The sequence below is a fragment of the Sardina pilchardus genome, chromosome 21 (assembly GCF_963854185.1).
Source record: "Sardina pilchardus chromosome 21, fSarPil1.1, whole genome shotgun sequence".
NCBI lineage: Eukaryota > Metazoa > Chordata > Actinopteri > Clupeiformes > Clupeidae > Sardina > Sardina pilchardus.
Window position 1 is genome coordinate 11,382,336 of NC_085014.1, and position 17,504 is coordinate 11,399,839.

Consider the following 17,504-nt stretch of genomic DNA (forward strand, 5'->3'; position numbering starts at 1 on the left):
ATTTACGGTCCATGACCATGAAGAATCTATTTTTGTAATGCCATTTTTCAAATCGCACCCTGTCACAGTATTCTCATTCTACTCTGCAACTCTATTTTCTGTCTTTTTTATAATCAGACATCAAAATATGTCATTGTGAAGGCACATTTACTTGTCTTTGTTGATGGACAAAAAAAGCATACACATGTACGTGCAACCACCAAAGGGCCTCTCAGATATCTGCCACGTCAAAGAGCAACATGGCCCACCAAGGTGATTTTCAGACTTGCCCAGTGGCTGTAGTGTTTATATTTTTCGAGCATCTAATGGTTTTCTACAACTTTTCTCCCACTGCCTATACTGCCAGTTAACTAATTAGGTTGTTTCTTTGGTAGAGTTTTCCAACATGCATGGCTCTTGTGTTCATGTAGAGGCCATTGCACACATCGTGCAAGGGCCTGACACAGCCGACGTAGCTGACCACAGTTATGCTGGTCAGGATGTAAGTAATAGAAATGTTTTCTTACCAACATAACGGCCACATTAGAAATTGAGCATCCAGGAGCCCTGGATGAGTGGGAGGACAGGCTGAACAAGTCCAAACAGAAAGGCTCCGAGCTGGTTCCAAATGGGGATCACATTTTACATTCCCCCCAATTAAAGGTGAAATTTTAGTGACATTAATGACACATATAATGTTCATTTTTCATTGTTGTTTTAATTAAGGAACTGTTTGCCAATGCCCCTCGGCAACATGTGGACGTTGTTCCACAGCCCAAAGAAAAGATGCCCAAAACACGCCCCCAGCCCAGGCATTTCACCCTCAATCCTGGGCTTTTCACAGTCCTCTGCCCTCATGGTATTTTTTTTTTTTTTTTTTTAAATGTCATGACCTGTGGTCCCCCTCACTCACTATAACTCCCATACATAAAAAGTAACTTATAATCTTAAAGACTCTGTTTTAACAGGTGTGTGTCTTCGCTACTCCATAATGGAGTCTCCTGAATCAGTGAACATTCCATTCACCATTTTGAAGACCAGGTGGCAGACTGGTAATAAATACTACTACTACTACTACTACTAATAATAATAATAATAATAATGATTATAATAGTAGTAGCAGTAGTAGTATTTTTTACTGTTGTTCAATTACTTTCCTACTCACTTCAAATCATTCTTGTATTTCAGCCCCTGAAGTCATTAGGCTATGACAATGCGTGCAAATTGCATAAATAGGCCTACTGCCTGAATCGGTCGCCAGTGTTTTTTTAACAGTTGGTTTCTGGTTGACCGACTTCATTGGCGGAACCACAAGGGTAAGACATCTTTCAATAATGCAGTTTTCAACTAATTATATCCTATAATGACTACTGACTAAACATGCATAATAAAGATGCATAATTTAGTTTCCTTTTTATTTTTTTGTTTGTTTAATTTTTCAGTTTTTCAGGGTGTAGTGATGGGTACAACAGCAGTGGTTGTCCACAGTTGTCTCATTTCAACACGGCATGGGCGTACCTGTCATTAAGCTAGAACGCCCCTTTGGGCGTTCCTGGTACAGCAGCATGGCCCAATTGCAAGTGACACTGGATACGTCACGAGTTTCCTGTAACTCATGTCTCTTCAGCGGTGATGGTGATGGAGGAGACCACAAAACGTGAAGCTGTTTTTGTGAAGTGTGATCATTGAATGAATAAGAGATGTCAGTAAGTTGACTAAGTTGTTTCTTCTTAATTGTATCAGAAGGAGATATTAAAAGCAATAATTGTTGTTCAGTAATCTTATGCGTTCACATTAGTAGCTAGCCAGAAGAAACAACGTGTTAAACTAGTTAACGCTACATGTTAGATTTAACAACGAAGACTGCTAAGTATGGAAGCATATGAGTTCCATAATTCAAATGAGAATGCATTCTGCAATATGCAATTCTAAAAGACATTACATTAGGCAATTGCTAATTCATTATGCAATTTAATATTACAATTTGCAATACTTTCTTTCAAACTGCATTTTAATATACAAAGTGACAATGCAATCATCAAATCAATTTGATTTATTTTGGTTAAAAATTTGAATAAACATGGATTGAATTGCATTCCATTTTGCCATGGTACTTTAGTCTCAAAATTCAAATGGCAATTCATTTTGCATTTCAATTTTCAATATTCAGTTTCATCTTTTAATTGTCAATTACTTTTGCAGTGTAATGTTCAAAATTCAATGTAGAATTGAATTATTTTTTAATTTTTTAATTTATTTGATTTTTTTAAAAAAATGTTTTTAAAAAAAATATTGAAAACATTTTGAATATTTTTTGGCAAAAAGTTTTGCCCGGTTTGCAGACATAGCGCCCCCGTTATTGCATAGCACTTTGTCACGCTCTTTGTGTCTCAAAATTCAAATGGCAATGGCAAACGCGATTCCAAAACACTTTGCAATCTGTCAGTCTCCCATCACCCATGGCGGGAACTACGTCACGTCCGTGTTTATCTCGCATTGGTCAGTCTTCTCTTTAAGGCGGGTCTTGGGCAGGGCGGCTGACGGCCTCCAGGTAGAGAAGATAACGTAAAAGAGAAATTGTCGCTGACACAGTAGCCTACTGTTGGAGGTGATGGGCAAGAACAGTCGCTCAGCTACTGAGGGAGGCAGGCGTGTGTGTGTGCGCGTGCGGAGACCTTGATCCGACCGTACGCCACCCCCTCCAGGAGCGTGTATCAGGGTGAAGCATGAAAAATAGCACACAGGTAGCCAGGGGAGCTGATCGAGGGAGCTGGCAGCCCAGGGCCCTGGAGCTCATATCTGGGTGCAGCGTTTGCTCCTCTCAGCCCGGAGGACTGCTCCAGATTAACGACCATAGACAGTAAGATAGGCTACTGACAGGGCTAACACAGGGCTACTAACAGGGCAGGGCTGTTAATGACAGGGCAACATCGTTTCATTCACACTCAGGCACTCCTGGTCTGACCACGACCGTCCAGCTGCAGCCTGCACTGTCTAATAAGGCTAATAATAATATATTGTCATTTTTAATGAAACTATTTATGTTGTGATTTCAAGGTGGACCATCCCTTGGAGCTTATTGGGATGGATTTGGTAGGCAAGCTTACACAAACAAACAAAGGCAATCAGTATATGTGTGTCCTTGTGGACTACTATACTAAGTGGTCGGAGGCCTACGCAATTCCCAACAAAAGCGCTGAGGTGGTGTCTCAGTGCATCATCAATTTTTTTATCGCTTTGGGGCACCTCAGCGGATTCTCACGGACCAAGGGAGAGAATTTGTGAACAATGTTAGTATAGATTTGCTTGTTGATTGATGATAGATATAGATAGATAGATAGATACTTAAGTGATCCCCAAGGGGAAATTCAAGATTGAACCACTCTTAATCAAAGTTCAGAAGATGAGAATGTGTGGGATTCTGTGATACATATTTATGGCTTACTATTGCATTATTCTACAAATGTTTTCAAAACAGATCAACAAAATGTATGCCAGTTTCTTGATGTGGAGAGGAGTCTTTGTGCTCCATATCATCCACAGACCAATGGTCTAGTGGAAAGATTGAATGGAACAATTCAAAGCTACATTTACAAAATGAATAGGCTACACATTTCATATTTGTGTGTTTTCAGTATAAAGCATTACTAATTGCTAATGACAATTAATAATGGTATGTTGTGCTTCCAGAACATTATGCAAACTGGTAAAAAGACAAGCCCCAAGAGTGGGACGAATATTTGGATCCAGTGATGTTTGGTTTGAGGACCAAGATTCACCTCACCACTAGGTTTAGTCCTTTTTTTAAAATGTTTGGTATGGAGGCACGCTATCCATGTGAATCCAATGAAAATTATGAGGTATGCCATAATGTGTATTTGACAGAAAATTCAAATTAATGTAAGCATTACAAATGCATCACACATCTGTAAGATTTGTTTTTCTTTCTTTCAAAGGTTGACAGCTCAGTGGAAGACATACTGGCGGAAAAAAACTGTGTCCAGTGCCATTGCTCTTAAAGAGAAGATGGACGCCATTGTGAAGGCAAACGTACAGAAAAAGCAAGACAAGAGACACAAGGTGCTCCATCCCTCTGCTCTTTTGATGGGGCAAAAGGTCCTTCGTAAGAACATTAGGACACAGCAGAGGAAAAGGGGGAAGCTGGATTATACCTGGCTTGGGCCATTCATCATCACCAACAGTCTGGACAAAAGTGCAGACCTGGTTGATGAGGTGGGGAAGGTGTATCCCAAGATCAACACAGACCACCTTAAGCCATTTCTAGATCCACAACCCCGCATTCCACACAGAACAAAAAGCCAACCTACCGAACCACCCAAGAAAAAAGCACGCCTCAGTAGCTCTGAGCAATCCCCTCCACACACCCCAATTATTTCACGATCACCATCACCTCCAATGACTCCTCTTGACCTCTCAGCTGCACCACCACACAGTGATACACCTTCCCCAATTGACCTCACAACCAAACCACCACCTGTTCCATCCACTCCTCTGTCACCCGTGGACCTTTCAATGCCCAAACTGCCCAGATCCCCAGACCCAGAGCCAGACCCAGAGCCAGACCCAGAGCCAGAGCCAGTACTGTATGTGAAGACTCCACATCCCCTGTTCTGGAGCCAGAGCAGGAGTCTGTCATCCACAGCCGTAAGTAAGACTAGTCTAGTGATGTATGCAAAAAGAAGAAGTCATTTCAGTTCTGTTATTTGTGAAGTGTGCTACGATGTGTTATAGGTATCAAACATGCATGGAGTGGCAATGATAGCCATGTCCTTTTAGCAAAGGTTGGTCCATATAAAGTTTTTTATAAGGACATTCTGCAGCTTGGGCCCGGGAAGGAGTTGGAGAGTGAGGTGCGCAAGTCTTTGATTCTCAAAATGTTTACCTGCTACATGTATTCCAGTTTTTTAATGTTATGACCATTCTTAATGTTGATGTAGGACATAAATGCATGCCTCAAAATAATGGTGAGGCAGCACAATAAAAACTCCGCCAAGACTGCTTACCACATGGACACTTTTGCCATAACGGCCATGTGGCAGAAAAAGCCTGTGAAACTGAAGATGTGCTATGCACTGTTGTTGTTATTGGTGGTGGTGATGAGGTGAGGGATCTAGGATTCAAACCAGAACATTCAGGGTGTTGAGTTCACTCCTAGGGGCTGCAGCTGTAGGCACGGACTTGTTCCAAGTTGCTTTGGAAAATAAGGTTAACTAAATTACCAATAAAGGTACATTCTTTTCAGCAAGGTCTACAAATGTGTGATTGTTCTTATTTTTTTTGACAGCTGGATCCAACCTCATACAGCATTATACTAGGCATAGTGCATGACTGCCATCACTGGTTTCTTGTTGTACTGTAAGTATTCAGTTTCCTATAACTTTTCCCTAACCCAAAATGTTTATCCATTCATATTCTTCCATTTTTCTTTGATATATTTTATTATGTTGCCCAGGCTATCTATCCATCAGAAAAAAAAACATAATTGTGGACTCACTTGGAGAGTCTGCATTAAAAATAAAAAGGTGTTTGGAGACAACAAGGTATTTGCAGCACCACACATAATGTATATTGTTCATTGAACAGTATCTACTTCTTCTTCAAGAACTGCACTGACTTCTTTTCAGAGCCCTGATGAGGAAAATGGATGTGGCTGTGTCACGCTGGACATGTACTACAGTGACTCACCCACTGCAGCGTGACGCCACATCCTGTGGAGTTTTTGCTTTAAAAGTGTGTGACAACAATACATATCACATATTCCAATATCATAAAGTGGTAGTGTGCATTTGTGTTTATTTTTTTTACATTTTCAGTTTGCAGAACACATCCTCAGTGACACCCCGATGCAATTTTCAGCAAACAAGGAGAAAGTTGATGAAATGAGAAAAGAAATAGCTGAAAGCATACTCTCTCATTGCGGTAGGCCTATCATTTTTTATAACTTTGAGGTGTGTGTTGATGTGTGCTTTTTCAAATGCATCTCAAATGTTCATTGCATGGCAAATTTATAGATGACCTAAGCAACCTGTGTCATCACTGTGGGGAGGCGGAAACATTTGACGATTCCAAGGAAGTTGTCTGGGTAAGTAGGCCTACATATTACTGGACATTGGGTTGGTGTTTAGGTTACATAGATTAATAACCAGGACTGCTGTTTCTTTAAAATTATGCGTATTTTTGTTTTATTTCAGATATCCTGTGATTCCTGCGACAGATGGTTTCACGTAGGATGTGTGGGAAATCCCTCACTGGACAAAGACTATTCATGCTATGCATGTGTGAAATGACCAAATATCTGCAAAATGGTGTACCTTTTTGTTTGGTTGTGTTTGTTGTTGTTGTTGCAAGAAATGAACACAAAATCGTGTTGTCCCTGAGTTCACACACAATCATTTTGACACATCCCTTATGCAGTGTATTAACAAGGCTTTTGTGGATCCAACGAAGCAGGTAGACTACAGGAAGAAGGATGATGGGCTACAAAAGAAAAAAAACTATTTTGGTCACTTAGCTAATGTATGTCTCTAATTTGTAGCTACATTTTTCTATACCATATAGCCTCAGATGTGGAGATGCTTTAAGCCAAATGACCAGCTTGTCCACTGTGTGGACGCTGCAAGGCTCTCTTATTGTTAGGCCTTGTCTTTGTTACAAACTGACTCTCTTTTACATTTAATACATTTTCATTTCAGTTATGGAAAAGTGTTTGACCCAAGGAATGTCAGGAGCTCCTTGAGGGAAAGACAGAGGGAGGGGGAAGTGGGAAGACACTGATAATGTGTGCTGACATGTTGTGAATGTTTGTAATAACTTTGTATCCCCTCCTGCAGAGTTGCCAACCGGTCCATTGGACGTATGCATTTTGGAAAGCTCCACCCTGTACGCTCAACATGTGGGGTAAGAGAGAAGGGGAGAGTGTGTGTGTGTGTGTGTGTGTGCGTGCGTGCGTGCACAGCCCATATTATCCAGTAGAGAAAACACAAAGGGATGTGATGAGACTGGAAGCTTATTTGTGTGTGTGTGTGTTTGTTTTCAGAATGAGGTGAACGATGATGAACGACAACTGTGCATGGCTGATCCAAAAAAGTTTTCAGACATCACCAAACACAGGACTGAGGTGTGCTTAAAAGTTAGGCAGAAAATGTTAAGGCCTCTTCAGTGTTTTTAAGAAAATGTCATAAGGACTACGCTTAATTTTTTTTGGTTAAATGTAGAGTTAGAAAATGCATGCGCTGTCCATGGATAACATTTTATTAAATTAAACACATACACTGTCCAAATGTTCACTGTTATACCCAGATGCTGAGTCCTTGGAATGGGCTGGTTACATAAAGATTGTGCTGGATATCTCAACAATGAGTCATTTAACTGCACAGAAATGGATGACCACCCAAGATACTACACCATTTACTAATATGTCTGTCTGTCTATAACCATGACCAGCACAGACAACATTACATTCCCATATTAGTTTTAAGTTATTGTAAAGAATATATGGCACACAAGCATTACAACACACACATATGGCACACAAGCATTACAATCATATTTTCATCAATATCGTCTGAATTATCTTCATGTCTGTGGTCCAGATACTCACTGATAAATTATTGGAAAATAATCACTGTAGCTGACCAACATCTGATTTTCCCAGTAGCTGCTTGCAGTTCTCAATCCTCATACAGTATATGTATTGTGTGTGTGTGTGTGTTTGTGTGTGTGTGTATATATATTTATTTTATTTTTTCATCCTCAGAATCCTGGATGTTGTTTTTGAGAGGAGGGATTCCGGAACTGTTTTCCAAGGATCCAATCAAGGTAACTTTTAAGTAGACTGTGCTGTTAGTAAGATTCTGCCATGAATAAAACCCACCACCCTTCGATACTGGTTAGTGATGATTCTGTCCTACTCTGGAGTGTCCACCATGGTCACCCGTCTCCCAGCCACCTCCCCTCGTCTGCTCTCACTATGCTGGGTCTCTGCGGATGTGTGTGTGAGTATGTGTTTGCCCAAGATGGTGTTTCCTGCTGCCTTCTTCCCAGCTAGCTTCCCCCCAGCAGCACCAGCCTTAGCTCAGACACAGCAGGAGACACTGGTAGAGCTGGACCAGGACTCTCTCCTCCCACTGTAAACACACACAGTGCAATCACTCACAGTTATAACATATTATACAACAATTGGGTTCTATGGAGCTGTTTATTTGTTTCTTTCGTTCCATGAGTTGAAATATCCCACGATAATCAACTCAGACTTTTCACAGCTAAAAATAAATCACTCCGCGATACAATGTCATTTCCCCTTGGGGATCAATAAAGTATCTATCTATCTATCTATCTATCTATCTATCTATCTATGTGAAGTTGTGAAGTTTTAAACGAACTGTCACGTTGCATCCAAGCTGAAATACAGACGCTCAGAACATAGTATATGGCGGAGGTGGATTTTAGTTAGTTGGATGGCATGTAGGCTAAGTAAAATAGTGATGTTTCAAAGTTAAAAGCATGTCCTAACCAGACACAATGCGAGCAAATGTTTATTAGGCTACATTGCTTGACAAACGGGAGAGATGGAACTAACGACTGGCTTTTGGTCATAGCAACCGTCATTTTGGAACTAACGGCAAATTGTCCTGCAAGTAATAGAAATTGGTGGCGGATAGAAGTAGTTCTACAAATAAGACTTTTTAAACGTTTACATTATAATGAGAAATTAACGCAAAAAAACAAGTGGTAGAATTGTTGTATGTAAAGCAATATAGCACTCGTGGGTTGTTGCTGGATATCGTGGGTTGATCGTGGGTTGTTGCTGGATATTCCCACGGGTGTTTTTGCCTGCTCCACTCGGCCTCCGGCCTCGTGGCTACAGCCGAACAACACCCATGGGAATATACAGCAACAATCCACTCCCACTCGTGCTATATTGCTTAAACATTTTACAGCACAGCCACATCACACACAGGTACTATGATATTATAACAACCACAGCAAGCAAACATTGAGCTACATATACTGTAAGTCTGGAAATTGTCAGTGAGTCAATGTGAAGAAAATGTTACTTTGCACCCCACACAATCAAGGAAGGGTCTGGTTGCCTGCTATTACTGCAGTAACTACATAGCTTCCTACCCTAAACTAGTGTTAGACACAGTAAGCGACTGCAATGAATCATTAAATAGTCATCCCTATAGACATCCATCCAGTTCTGACATCAGTCAGTCTGACGTTTCAGTGTAGTAGGATCATACCTCATGAATGCAATGAGCCAGTTACATGTTATTATGCATTCCCACTGACTATACTATGAGAAAGTCACACCCATGAATGGAGCAGAGACCACTGATGACTTACTGACTGGAGGCTCCCCCCTACTCCGTCTTCTCCTGATGGGAGGAGGATCTGGATCTGGGAGCCCAACACAGAAACATAGACAGACACTTGTGGATAAGTAGTCTGTTGAACTACAGCAGTGAAGCTATCTAGATTCACAGACTGGATATTGGGACCATTTTATACTTTTCCAGAGAAGACATCTTGGTGACTGGACAGTGTAGCGTACACACACAGGAATGGTTGTCTCACACTCACCATCTTTGTCTCTCTACCACCAGCTGTTTGTCTCTCTCCTCCAGCTGTTTGTTTCTCTCCTCCAGCTGTTGGTCTTTCTCCTTCAGCTGTTTTTGTGTTTCCTCCAGCTGTTTGTTTCTCTCCTTCAGCTGTTTGTCTGTCTCCTCCAGCTGTTTGTTCCTCTCCTCCAGCTGTTGGTCTCTCTTCTCCAGTCGTTTGTTTCTCTCCTCCAGCTGTTCATCTGTCTTCTCTAGCTGTTTGTCTCTCTGCTCCAGCTCAGTGTCATGTTCATGTAGTTGGGTTCTCAGGTCCTGCAGTTCCTTTGCCAGTGATTGAGTCGCCATCCACAATGGATGGGAAGCTGGTGGAAACATGTTGTAATATATTGGTAATATTTTCATTTAAAGCCTTCCTTTCACAAACTGTCTTAAAGGTTCAGTCAGGGATTTTAGGAGATGTCCAGCCCATAACATTTATCAATATGCATAGCATATATCAATTTATCAATCAGCTCTGCCTCTCACCCACACTCACCCAGAGACTGGACAGATTCCTCCATTTTCTTCTTCTCTTCAGCAGTGACAGCCGTCTTGACTGTAAGACCAAAGCAGCGTTAACACAAATGAACACATCTTAAGCCCTTTGGCCTTTGTGGTGGTGTATGTGTGTTTTGGCCACAACTGTACTTTGGCCTTGGTCTACTTAATAGTCTGTAATTAGAAGCATTTTCTTGTTGTTTGGGGTTCCTCTAAGCAGTTCCACTTAGAGCCCCCAAATAGCCAGCAGGGCCAAGTTGATGCTGGTGCATCTACAGGTGTTTGTATATTCTAATGTGTGTCCTATCTTGTGTTTGAACTGGCCTTAGAGGTGATGGAAACAGACACTATATGTTCTGTTTAGCTGAACTTTCTGGAAATGCTGTTATATTATAAACATTGAGCTGATTATCACCGGCAATGACAACCTTGTCCATGCAGTCTCTTGGCACCACAAGGGTACAGTATATCTCAATGTTATGGGAAGATGAGACAAGGCCATCAAAAGCATTCTCCAGCCCCGGATGAAGAATAGACAATGGGATATATGAGTAGCCAAAAACATACAGTGCTAACACCCAGAGTAATGACGCATGCTCGGCGTGAATTACTCGACAGAGGAAAGACAACAGGCGATGCACAACAGAGGAAAGACAACAGTAAATGATCCACCACAATCCAAATGAAACATTTACTCCTGAACTCACAACTTCAGTGAAAAGCAAATAAACAAAAGGCGATACTGTAGCAATAGTCTTGTGTCCACCTTATACAGTAGGCTATACTATAGGAACAAGTTTAACTGCAAACTTCAAAAGTATAAATACATTTTTAAAAAAGATGCAGAAACAGATTTTACTGATATTGATAACCCACCTGGAAATGTTGGCCTCCCTTCCAAGATACTGACAGCTTTAATGATATTAATCCCATCTGCAAAACCTCAGTTAATTCCATTAGAACACATTTTCATTAAACCTCCACTATGAGGATAGAGTCCATTTCTACATTTATTCTTAGCTACACTTGGAAACAGAAAAGGTTGTTAAAGTCTGTTGAAATTGTAAAGAGCGGGAATTGAGAAGAACAATTGGGTGTTTCATTTAACTTTAGAACATCCATGTCTATTCCCGGTAAAAAAACAAAAAAAAAATACCGGTCATTACAAAATGAATGGGTGAGAAAATGCCATGGTCAGTGTATAAAATGGACTTGTGATCAGATGGACTGTACTGTATCTGTGCTTCTGTACAACATTCACACACAAACACACCCCACTCCCCCTCTTCATGTCTATGCCAGCCCCCACTGGAACCTTTCCCCAATAGTATTTTCCCCCTTCTGACTTGCATGAGCTCAGCTCAATGAGGCCTGCAGGCCATAATATAAATGGCAAATTAAAGTTCAAAACCGGTAATATCCAATATAACTTAAGTTGATACAAGGTCTACAACATTAGATGATAATATGTGTTATGGATCCATAACACGTTATAATGCAGCAGTCGGGAACATTGTACAATTTAAACATTGTAAAAAATCTCAGTCATTAACTCATGGAAAAAGTCATGAAAATAGGCAGAGGATGATGAGTGTCTGTTACCTCAGCTAAGATGTGGGAAGATAAGATTACCCTACATTTCCCTTTGAATTGATGTACTTTTATTTAATCTTTACTCAGAATAACTCACCTCACTCTGCGTTAGATTTGAGTTTTTATGTGTTTCTCCTCTTTCATAAAGGAGAATTACTTAGTGTCATCTGTCAAACAGGTCTAACCTGCATTGTGTTGAACTGTGTGGTTTCAGGTTTAAAACCCCTGCACACAAAGTTGCTGAGTGAGGAGAAGATATGTCTAAAAGGGAAAGTATGCAGGTTTGCAGGATTTCTGTGCAGAGCTTTCCCTACAGCTTTAGGGTGTATATTTTACAACACTTGCATAGGTCATGTGTTCACTAATTCACGGATGGGATAAATGCAGAGACCAAATTCCTTGTACGGTATGTGCAAGTATACTTGCCCTAGAAACATGATTTACATGACACATGCATGGGGCAACCTTTTGAGCAATGTTGCTGGGCAACCACAGTTCCATTTTATTCTGACTGTATGATGATCATGATTTGTCTAATGAATGCAAAAGTTCTCCAGATAATAAATTGCTGCCCAATACCAATGAGAATATGACAGGACCACAAGAGTATATCCATCCATATATCTATCTATCTATCTATCTATCTATCTATCTATCTATCTATCTATCTATCGATCTACAGTGTATCTGTATCTATCTATCTTTAAGAGTCAGGATTGAGGAACACTGCCAGGCAACACTGCTCAAAACATTGCCCCGTGTATCACCAGCTTTAGACTTGCATCCACAGATGCACTATAACTTTTGAAAAAAATAAAAATGGCACAGTTCCTTCAATCGAAAGCGTATTTAATGAAGTTCCATATCTAATTCATTCCTCATGTGTATTCCTCCCTCTTGGCACTCCTTATCTGCTGGCTTCTTTATCTGCCAAAACCTGTCGAACAGGCAAAAGGGTTTAAGTATAACTTAAGTAGGCTACTTGTAAAACTATTTAACTGAAAAATGAAACAAGCAAAGGAAAGAAACATGTGGTTCAGTTACTTACCATCTGAGTGGTTTAACTTGACTGAGGAATTCTGGAAGTTTCTCATCTTTTGTCTCTGGTAGTGAAAGGCTTAACACACCAGACACCAAGGAGATGCTACCCATTAGAATATAGGGTGCTGTTTTATGATAAGTTCCTTGAAAATGAAATAAAGTATAATTAATCAGTTTGACATGAAACATAAAATACATCTAATTATTTGTATTGCTGAGCCTGAGGAAGCGCATGGCGAAACGCGTTGCTCAGTAATAAAATCTTAAAAGTGTAGTCCAATGGTGTGCGGTGATCCTTTTTCCTTTTTTATTAATCGTAAACCTGCAAGTCACCAGCACCCAACGACCCAACTTACAGTAATTGGCTGTGCAAGGGGATTTGGGATTTTTTACATCTAATTATTCATTAAATGTTAAGAACTAGAACACTGAAGAATACTATGATTATCAGTAAAACATTATAAAATATTATAAAATTAAAAATGAAAAACTATGACGTGTCATTGAATACGGTATCCCCAGTCATTCACTGATTATCTCACATTTCCTACCAATATAAGCTATATACGGAGAGACTATGCTGCCAATCCGGGCAGCCATCGAGGTGACGCCCAGCCCCATGTTCCTCACTACCGTGGGGAACAGTTCCATAGTGTAGAAGTAAACAAATGCATAGGCCCCGGTCACAACCAGTTTTCCTGTCATCGCCAGGGTGACCGTCAAGGCACTGAGCTCTGAAGCAGAGAAGAAAATGGAGTTTGAAAGTGAGAGCTACTCCGAGCAGCCGATTGTGAATTATGCAACAGCCACAATATCAGTGTATTTATATTCAATGCTATTCATAGTTGATGTATTTAAAGTAGACATGATTAAGGCCATACAGCTCTCAAATAGGGCATACAGTATGATATGACACACTGAGATAGAATACACATTATGCGGTCAAGGCCATGGTTCAAGGCTGATGAAGACTGGAACAAACCTTCCGGAACAAATGTGATGAGCAGCAACACAGTCCCACCAAGAAGAAGAGTGAAGGGCAGAGTGAAACGACGAGGAGCGTAGAGGGTGGTGAACCACACAAAGATGTAGCCAGCAAACTCAGTGCCGGCAGCAAAAAGGCAGTTGAGATATGGGTCTCCGTCCAAATTGGGAGTGTTAAAGGACAGTCCATAATAACTCATGGTTAGTGTGATCCTGTAGAGTAAAGACATGATCATTAATCTAGTACAGTATATCAACTGAACTGCCTATTTCAGTGATAGTGATATGACTGTCATACATGATTGTGTGTGTGTGTGTGTGTGTGTGTGTGTGTGTGTGTGTGTGTGTGTGTGTGTGTGTGTGTGTGTGTGTGTAAATGTAGCCTACAATGAAACTCAAGTGCTTGAAATGTTATTTCACCAAATGATGACGTTCATAATTGTGATGTTCCTTAGATTTTCTGTTCTTAGGAGGTCCAACCATGTGTACTTATTCTGACCACCTGTGTCATTCTCGGTTGTCTGGGGGAGGGGAATGATGTGCAGTTGATGATACTGGCAATCATTGCACTTTGCTACTCAGTTTAGAGTATCATGTATTATAAGTCATGAATAGTATCATGTATTATACATCATGAATAGTATCCATTTACTGTAGTATACACAAAAGACCATCTCCACTATCATCCCCTATCCTACCTCCTCATCTTGAAGAATTGGATGTATAATGTTATTGGACTGTCTGGATTCACCTTTGCATCAGTATTGTGCTCCAGCTGGAAGATATCCGCGGGAGGAGTGATGCCGTTCTTCTTGGCAGCAGCTCGGATAACGGCCTCAGCCTCCTGAAACCGACCCTGAGTGATCAGCCAGCGAGGAGACTCTGGTATGAACCTGAGGTGAGCCACAACATAATTGGGGATGAAGCATTTAAAAAGAGCAGAGGAATGATGGCAGTGCTTTTGATTAATTGTAAAGATTTTGATTTTACATTCATCTTGTGTGCCAGCCAGGCAGCGACACTCTGGGGGCCACAACATGGGGGGCTCACTACTGTAACATGGCCCCAAAGTGTAGCACTATAGCAAGCTGGCAGCTTTAGCTGCTGTTGGCAGCAACTGGAGCGAGGTGAAACGGATTGTTTTCATTTTTTTCCGTACCAACTCGTACCAACCAAGTGACCTTGAGAAATGGAGATCTATGTGAAACCTGTGTCACACATAAACTACTCCCACTCACACTGTGTGTGTGTGTGTGTGTGTGTGTGTGTGTGTGTGTGTCTGTGAACTTACCACCAGAGAGGAATGTAAAGAAATCCCACCATAGACAACACTAACAGCAGTGTCCTCCAGCTCCGGATAAAGTAGGCGAAGAGTGGCAGAATGGCATAGCCAGCGGCAAAACAGGAACAGACTCCCAGAATCCCAAAGCTCACGCGGGCTGACTTACTGAGGAGCTCTGCCCCTAACGGTGAGACAAATAACTTTAATAACTCATTTTAAATCAGTATCAAGAATTCAATTAAGCTCCTATCCAATGGAATGATAACATATCCCTATCAGATGTCTTTGTAAACGTCATGCACAGGCATTCTCAGCGGAACCTGATATGAAAAGAACAATGATCATTCAACTCACCAAGAACAAAGGCTGCACAGTAATTGGAGACGTATGCCATCCCAGCCACAAAGTAAAGAACACAGAACATTTCGTAGCTGTTGGAGGCAGACTGGAGCAAACTAAAGAGAGTCTGCAATACCATAGTGACAAGGAAGGTGTGCTTCCGACCATACCTGAGGAGGAAGTATAATCTTAAGGACAAAGACACTATAGGCTCTACAAACCTTGATGCTATAAGAGCTTTTGCCAAGACCTACATTTATTGGACAGACCATAGATTCATGCAAATTAAGGTTAAACACTAACTAGTACTGTATTTATGCTATTCATTATTGTAGTATAATTCATGACCATGTACTGTAAATTTACATTTTATCATACTTTATACCTGTCTGAAATGATCCCGGAACAAAAGGATCCTGCCAGCACTCCGAAGAAGAACACGGTTAAGGTGAAAGGAGCTTTCCAGGCATCATCACACACCAGATTCCACTATGGAAAATTGGAAAAGATGATTTTTCAAAGACAAACATAGTTTGTCAGACACTGTACAAGACAAGTATAGAACAAAACCCCTTATCCTGGATTAAATTGTCAAATAGGACATCCATCTCTTATTTCTTCGTATTTCCATCTTGTTCCTCATATCATTATACTGATGAAAATGACCCAGATAGTCTACACAGGTAATATACTGTACATACAAAATGCAATGCATTCCTTGAATAAATCTACAGTAAGTATTAAGATGTCTGTTATTCTGATGTTTTATCCAGAAGGCAATGTTAGGTTCAGAAAGCTCACCTCGGTCACAATGGTGGACACGTATCTCTCCTTGCTGAACACCCAGCCATCCAGACAGCGCTCTGTGTTGTTCCCAAACTCAGCATCCAAAGCCCCCTGTCCAGTGTAGCGTCTGCAGCGACTTAGTATGACCTGTCCTTTCACCTCCTCGCTTGGGAGGGACAGATTGTAGCCGGGTCCTCCATAGCTGCTGCTGTTCAGGAATGGAAGCCTGCAGTGGTGAGGAGGAATATCTGCCAGGAAAACCATCGCCATTCCCACATATCCATTGGGGATAGCGCTGAGACTGAGAAGGACATAAATAAGTCTTTGAAAAGGTCCCCATTCGCCAAGAAATGCAACGATTTCTTCATAGTCCCTCATCATGTAATTTCAACAGATAAAAAAAGAACAACAAAAAACTACTTGGAAAAACTTCAACATACAAGACTGATGTCTTCGACATCAAGGAACACAATTCTCTTGACATTAAACATTTGCCCATGTCATACTTCAGCCACTGTAAAACAGGGAAGTACACGGCGAGCCTGTATAAATAGCAACTCTATAAATACAGAGCACATGGTCCTAGTGTTAAAGGGCTATGGGTGTTTTTCTCACTCTGTCAGAAAAAAAAAAACTCTGCCATTTCAAAATACTTCTTTGAGAAATTCTCCCTGTGTGTTGGTGGCTATAACAACTGTATTTTTGCCTCAATTTTACACCGATTAGTGGAACATTTTCAACCATTCTTACAATAGTGTAGGTTACTGTATACTGTATAGCCTACTGTACACTGAAAAAAGGGAAAAGTCACTGCTGTCCAATAAGATTGCCTTACAATTGCATAAAGCATAAGTTTTGAATGAAACAACCTGTTGGTTATGGTTTTGATTATGGTATTTAGCATGGTTATGGTATTTTGCCCAAAGTGACATACATATAACACCAATACTAGTTAAATTGACCAGTAAACAATTTAAAAGGTGGTATGAAGATAATCGCAATACTAAGCAACAATGTCATTTAAATATAAGAACGCAACATATTTTATTTTACCTTGTGGTGACATTAGTAAATTGCCTGAAGCATCTGTTAAAGGGATAATCCGGAGTGAAATGCACTTTAGATCAATTTTTCGGACTATTGGGAGTACATACGTTGAGTTGACACCAAAATCATGTCATTCATTCGGATGTATTTTGAGAAAGTTCGAGTTCACCGTTTTTAGCCAAAACTCGTTAGCCTGTAAGTGACCGGGGCAGGTCCTTTCGCCACTACAAAACGCTATTTTTATACCTCTTCTACTGTTCCAAACAACACTACACTTACGTGGTAGTGAGTAGAGGGTCCCTAAAGCCAAACCGAAGTATCCCCACGTCTTT

General features: G+C 40.7%; 1 protein-coding gene and 3 long non-coding RNA genes across 6 annotated transcripts; 2 read left to right on the top strand and 2 right to left on the bottom strand.

Moving 5' to 3' along the window:
* The first annotated feature begins 1,210 nt into the window (after positions 1 to 1,210).
* LOC134068412 (uncharacterized) lies at positions 1,211 to 3,141 on the top strand. The gene is made up of 3 exons (XR_009936703.1): positions 1,211 to 1,295; positions 1,422 to 1,685; positions 3,037 to 3,141. It is a non-coding gene; the product is annotated as an uncharacterized LOC134068412 (long non-coding RNA).
* A 2,905-nt stretch (positions 3,142 to 6,046) lies between these two features.
* Positions 6,047 to 15,976, top strand: LOC134068882 (uncharacterized). Its single transcript, XR_009936728.1, has 7 exons — positions 6,047 to 6,082; positions 6,831 to 6,897; positions 7,037 to 7,117; positions 7,757 to 7,818; positions 14,481 to 14,616; positions 15,016 to 15,187; positions 15,280 to 15,976. It is a non-coding gene; the product is annotated as an uncharacterized LOC134068882 (long non-coding RNA).
* LOC134068881 (uncharacterized) lies at positions 7,330 to 11,933 on the bottom strand. Its single transcript, XR_009936727.1, has 5 exons — positions 10,977 to 11,933; positions 10,099 to 10,158; positions 9,586 to 9,925; positions 9,349 to 9,402; positions 7,330 to 8,126 (listed from the first exon to the last, which is right to left on the bottom strand). It is a non-coding gene; the product is annotated as an uncharacterized LOC134068881 (long non-coding RNA).
* Positions 11,961 to 17,262, bottom strand: LOC134068880 (organic cation/carnitine transporter 2-like). Of its 3 annotated transcripts, XM_062524675.1 has the most exons (11): positions 17,179 to 17,262; positions 16,141 to 16,426; positions 15,725 to 15,828; positions 15,355 to 15,509; positions 15,010 to 15,181; positions 14,470 to 14,611; positions 14,139 to 14,239; positions 13,717 to 13,931; positions 13,286 to 13,468; positions 12,742 to 12,877; positions 11,961 to 12,630 (listed from the first exon to the last, which is right to left on the bottom strand). In XM_062524675.1, exons 2-11 carry the CDS (start codon positions 16,393 to 16,395, stop codon positions 12,543 to 12,545), a joined length of 1,551 nt encoding a protein of 516 aa, XP_062380659.1. In that variant the 5' UTR covers positions 16,396 to 16,426; positions 17,179 to 17,262; the 3' UTR covers positions 11,961 to 12,542. The 3 variants fall into 3 exon arrangements, with proteins under 3 accessions (XP_062380659.1, XP_062380658.1, XP_062380657.1); XM_062524674.1 differs by lacking the exon at positions 17,179 to 17,262 and having other exon boundaries at positions 15,010 to 15,175; positions 16,141 to 16,630; XM_062524673.1 differs by lacking the exon at positions 17,179 to 17,262 and having other exon boundaries at positions 16,141 to 16,630.
* Positions 17,263 to 17,504: the final 242 nt, after the last annotated feature.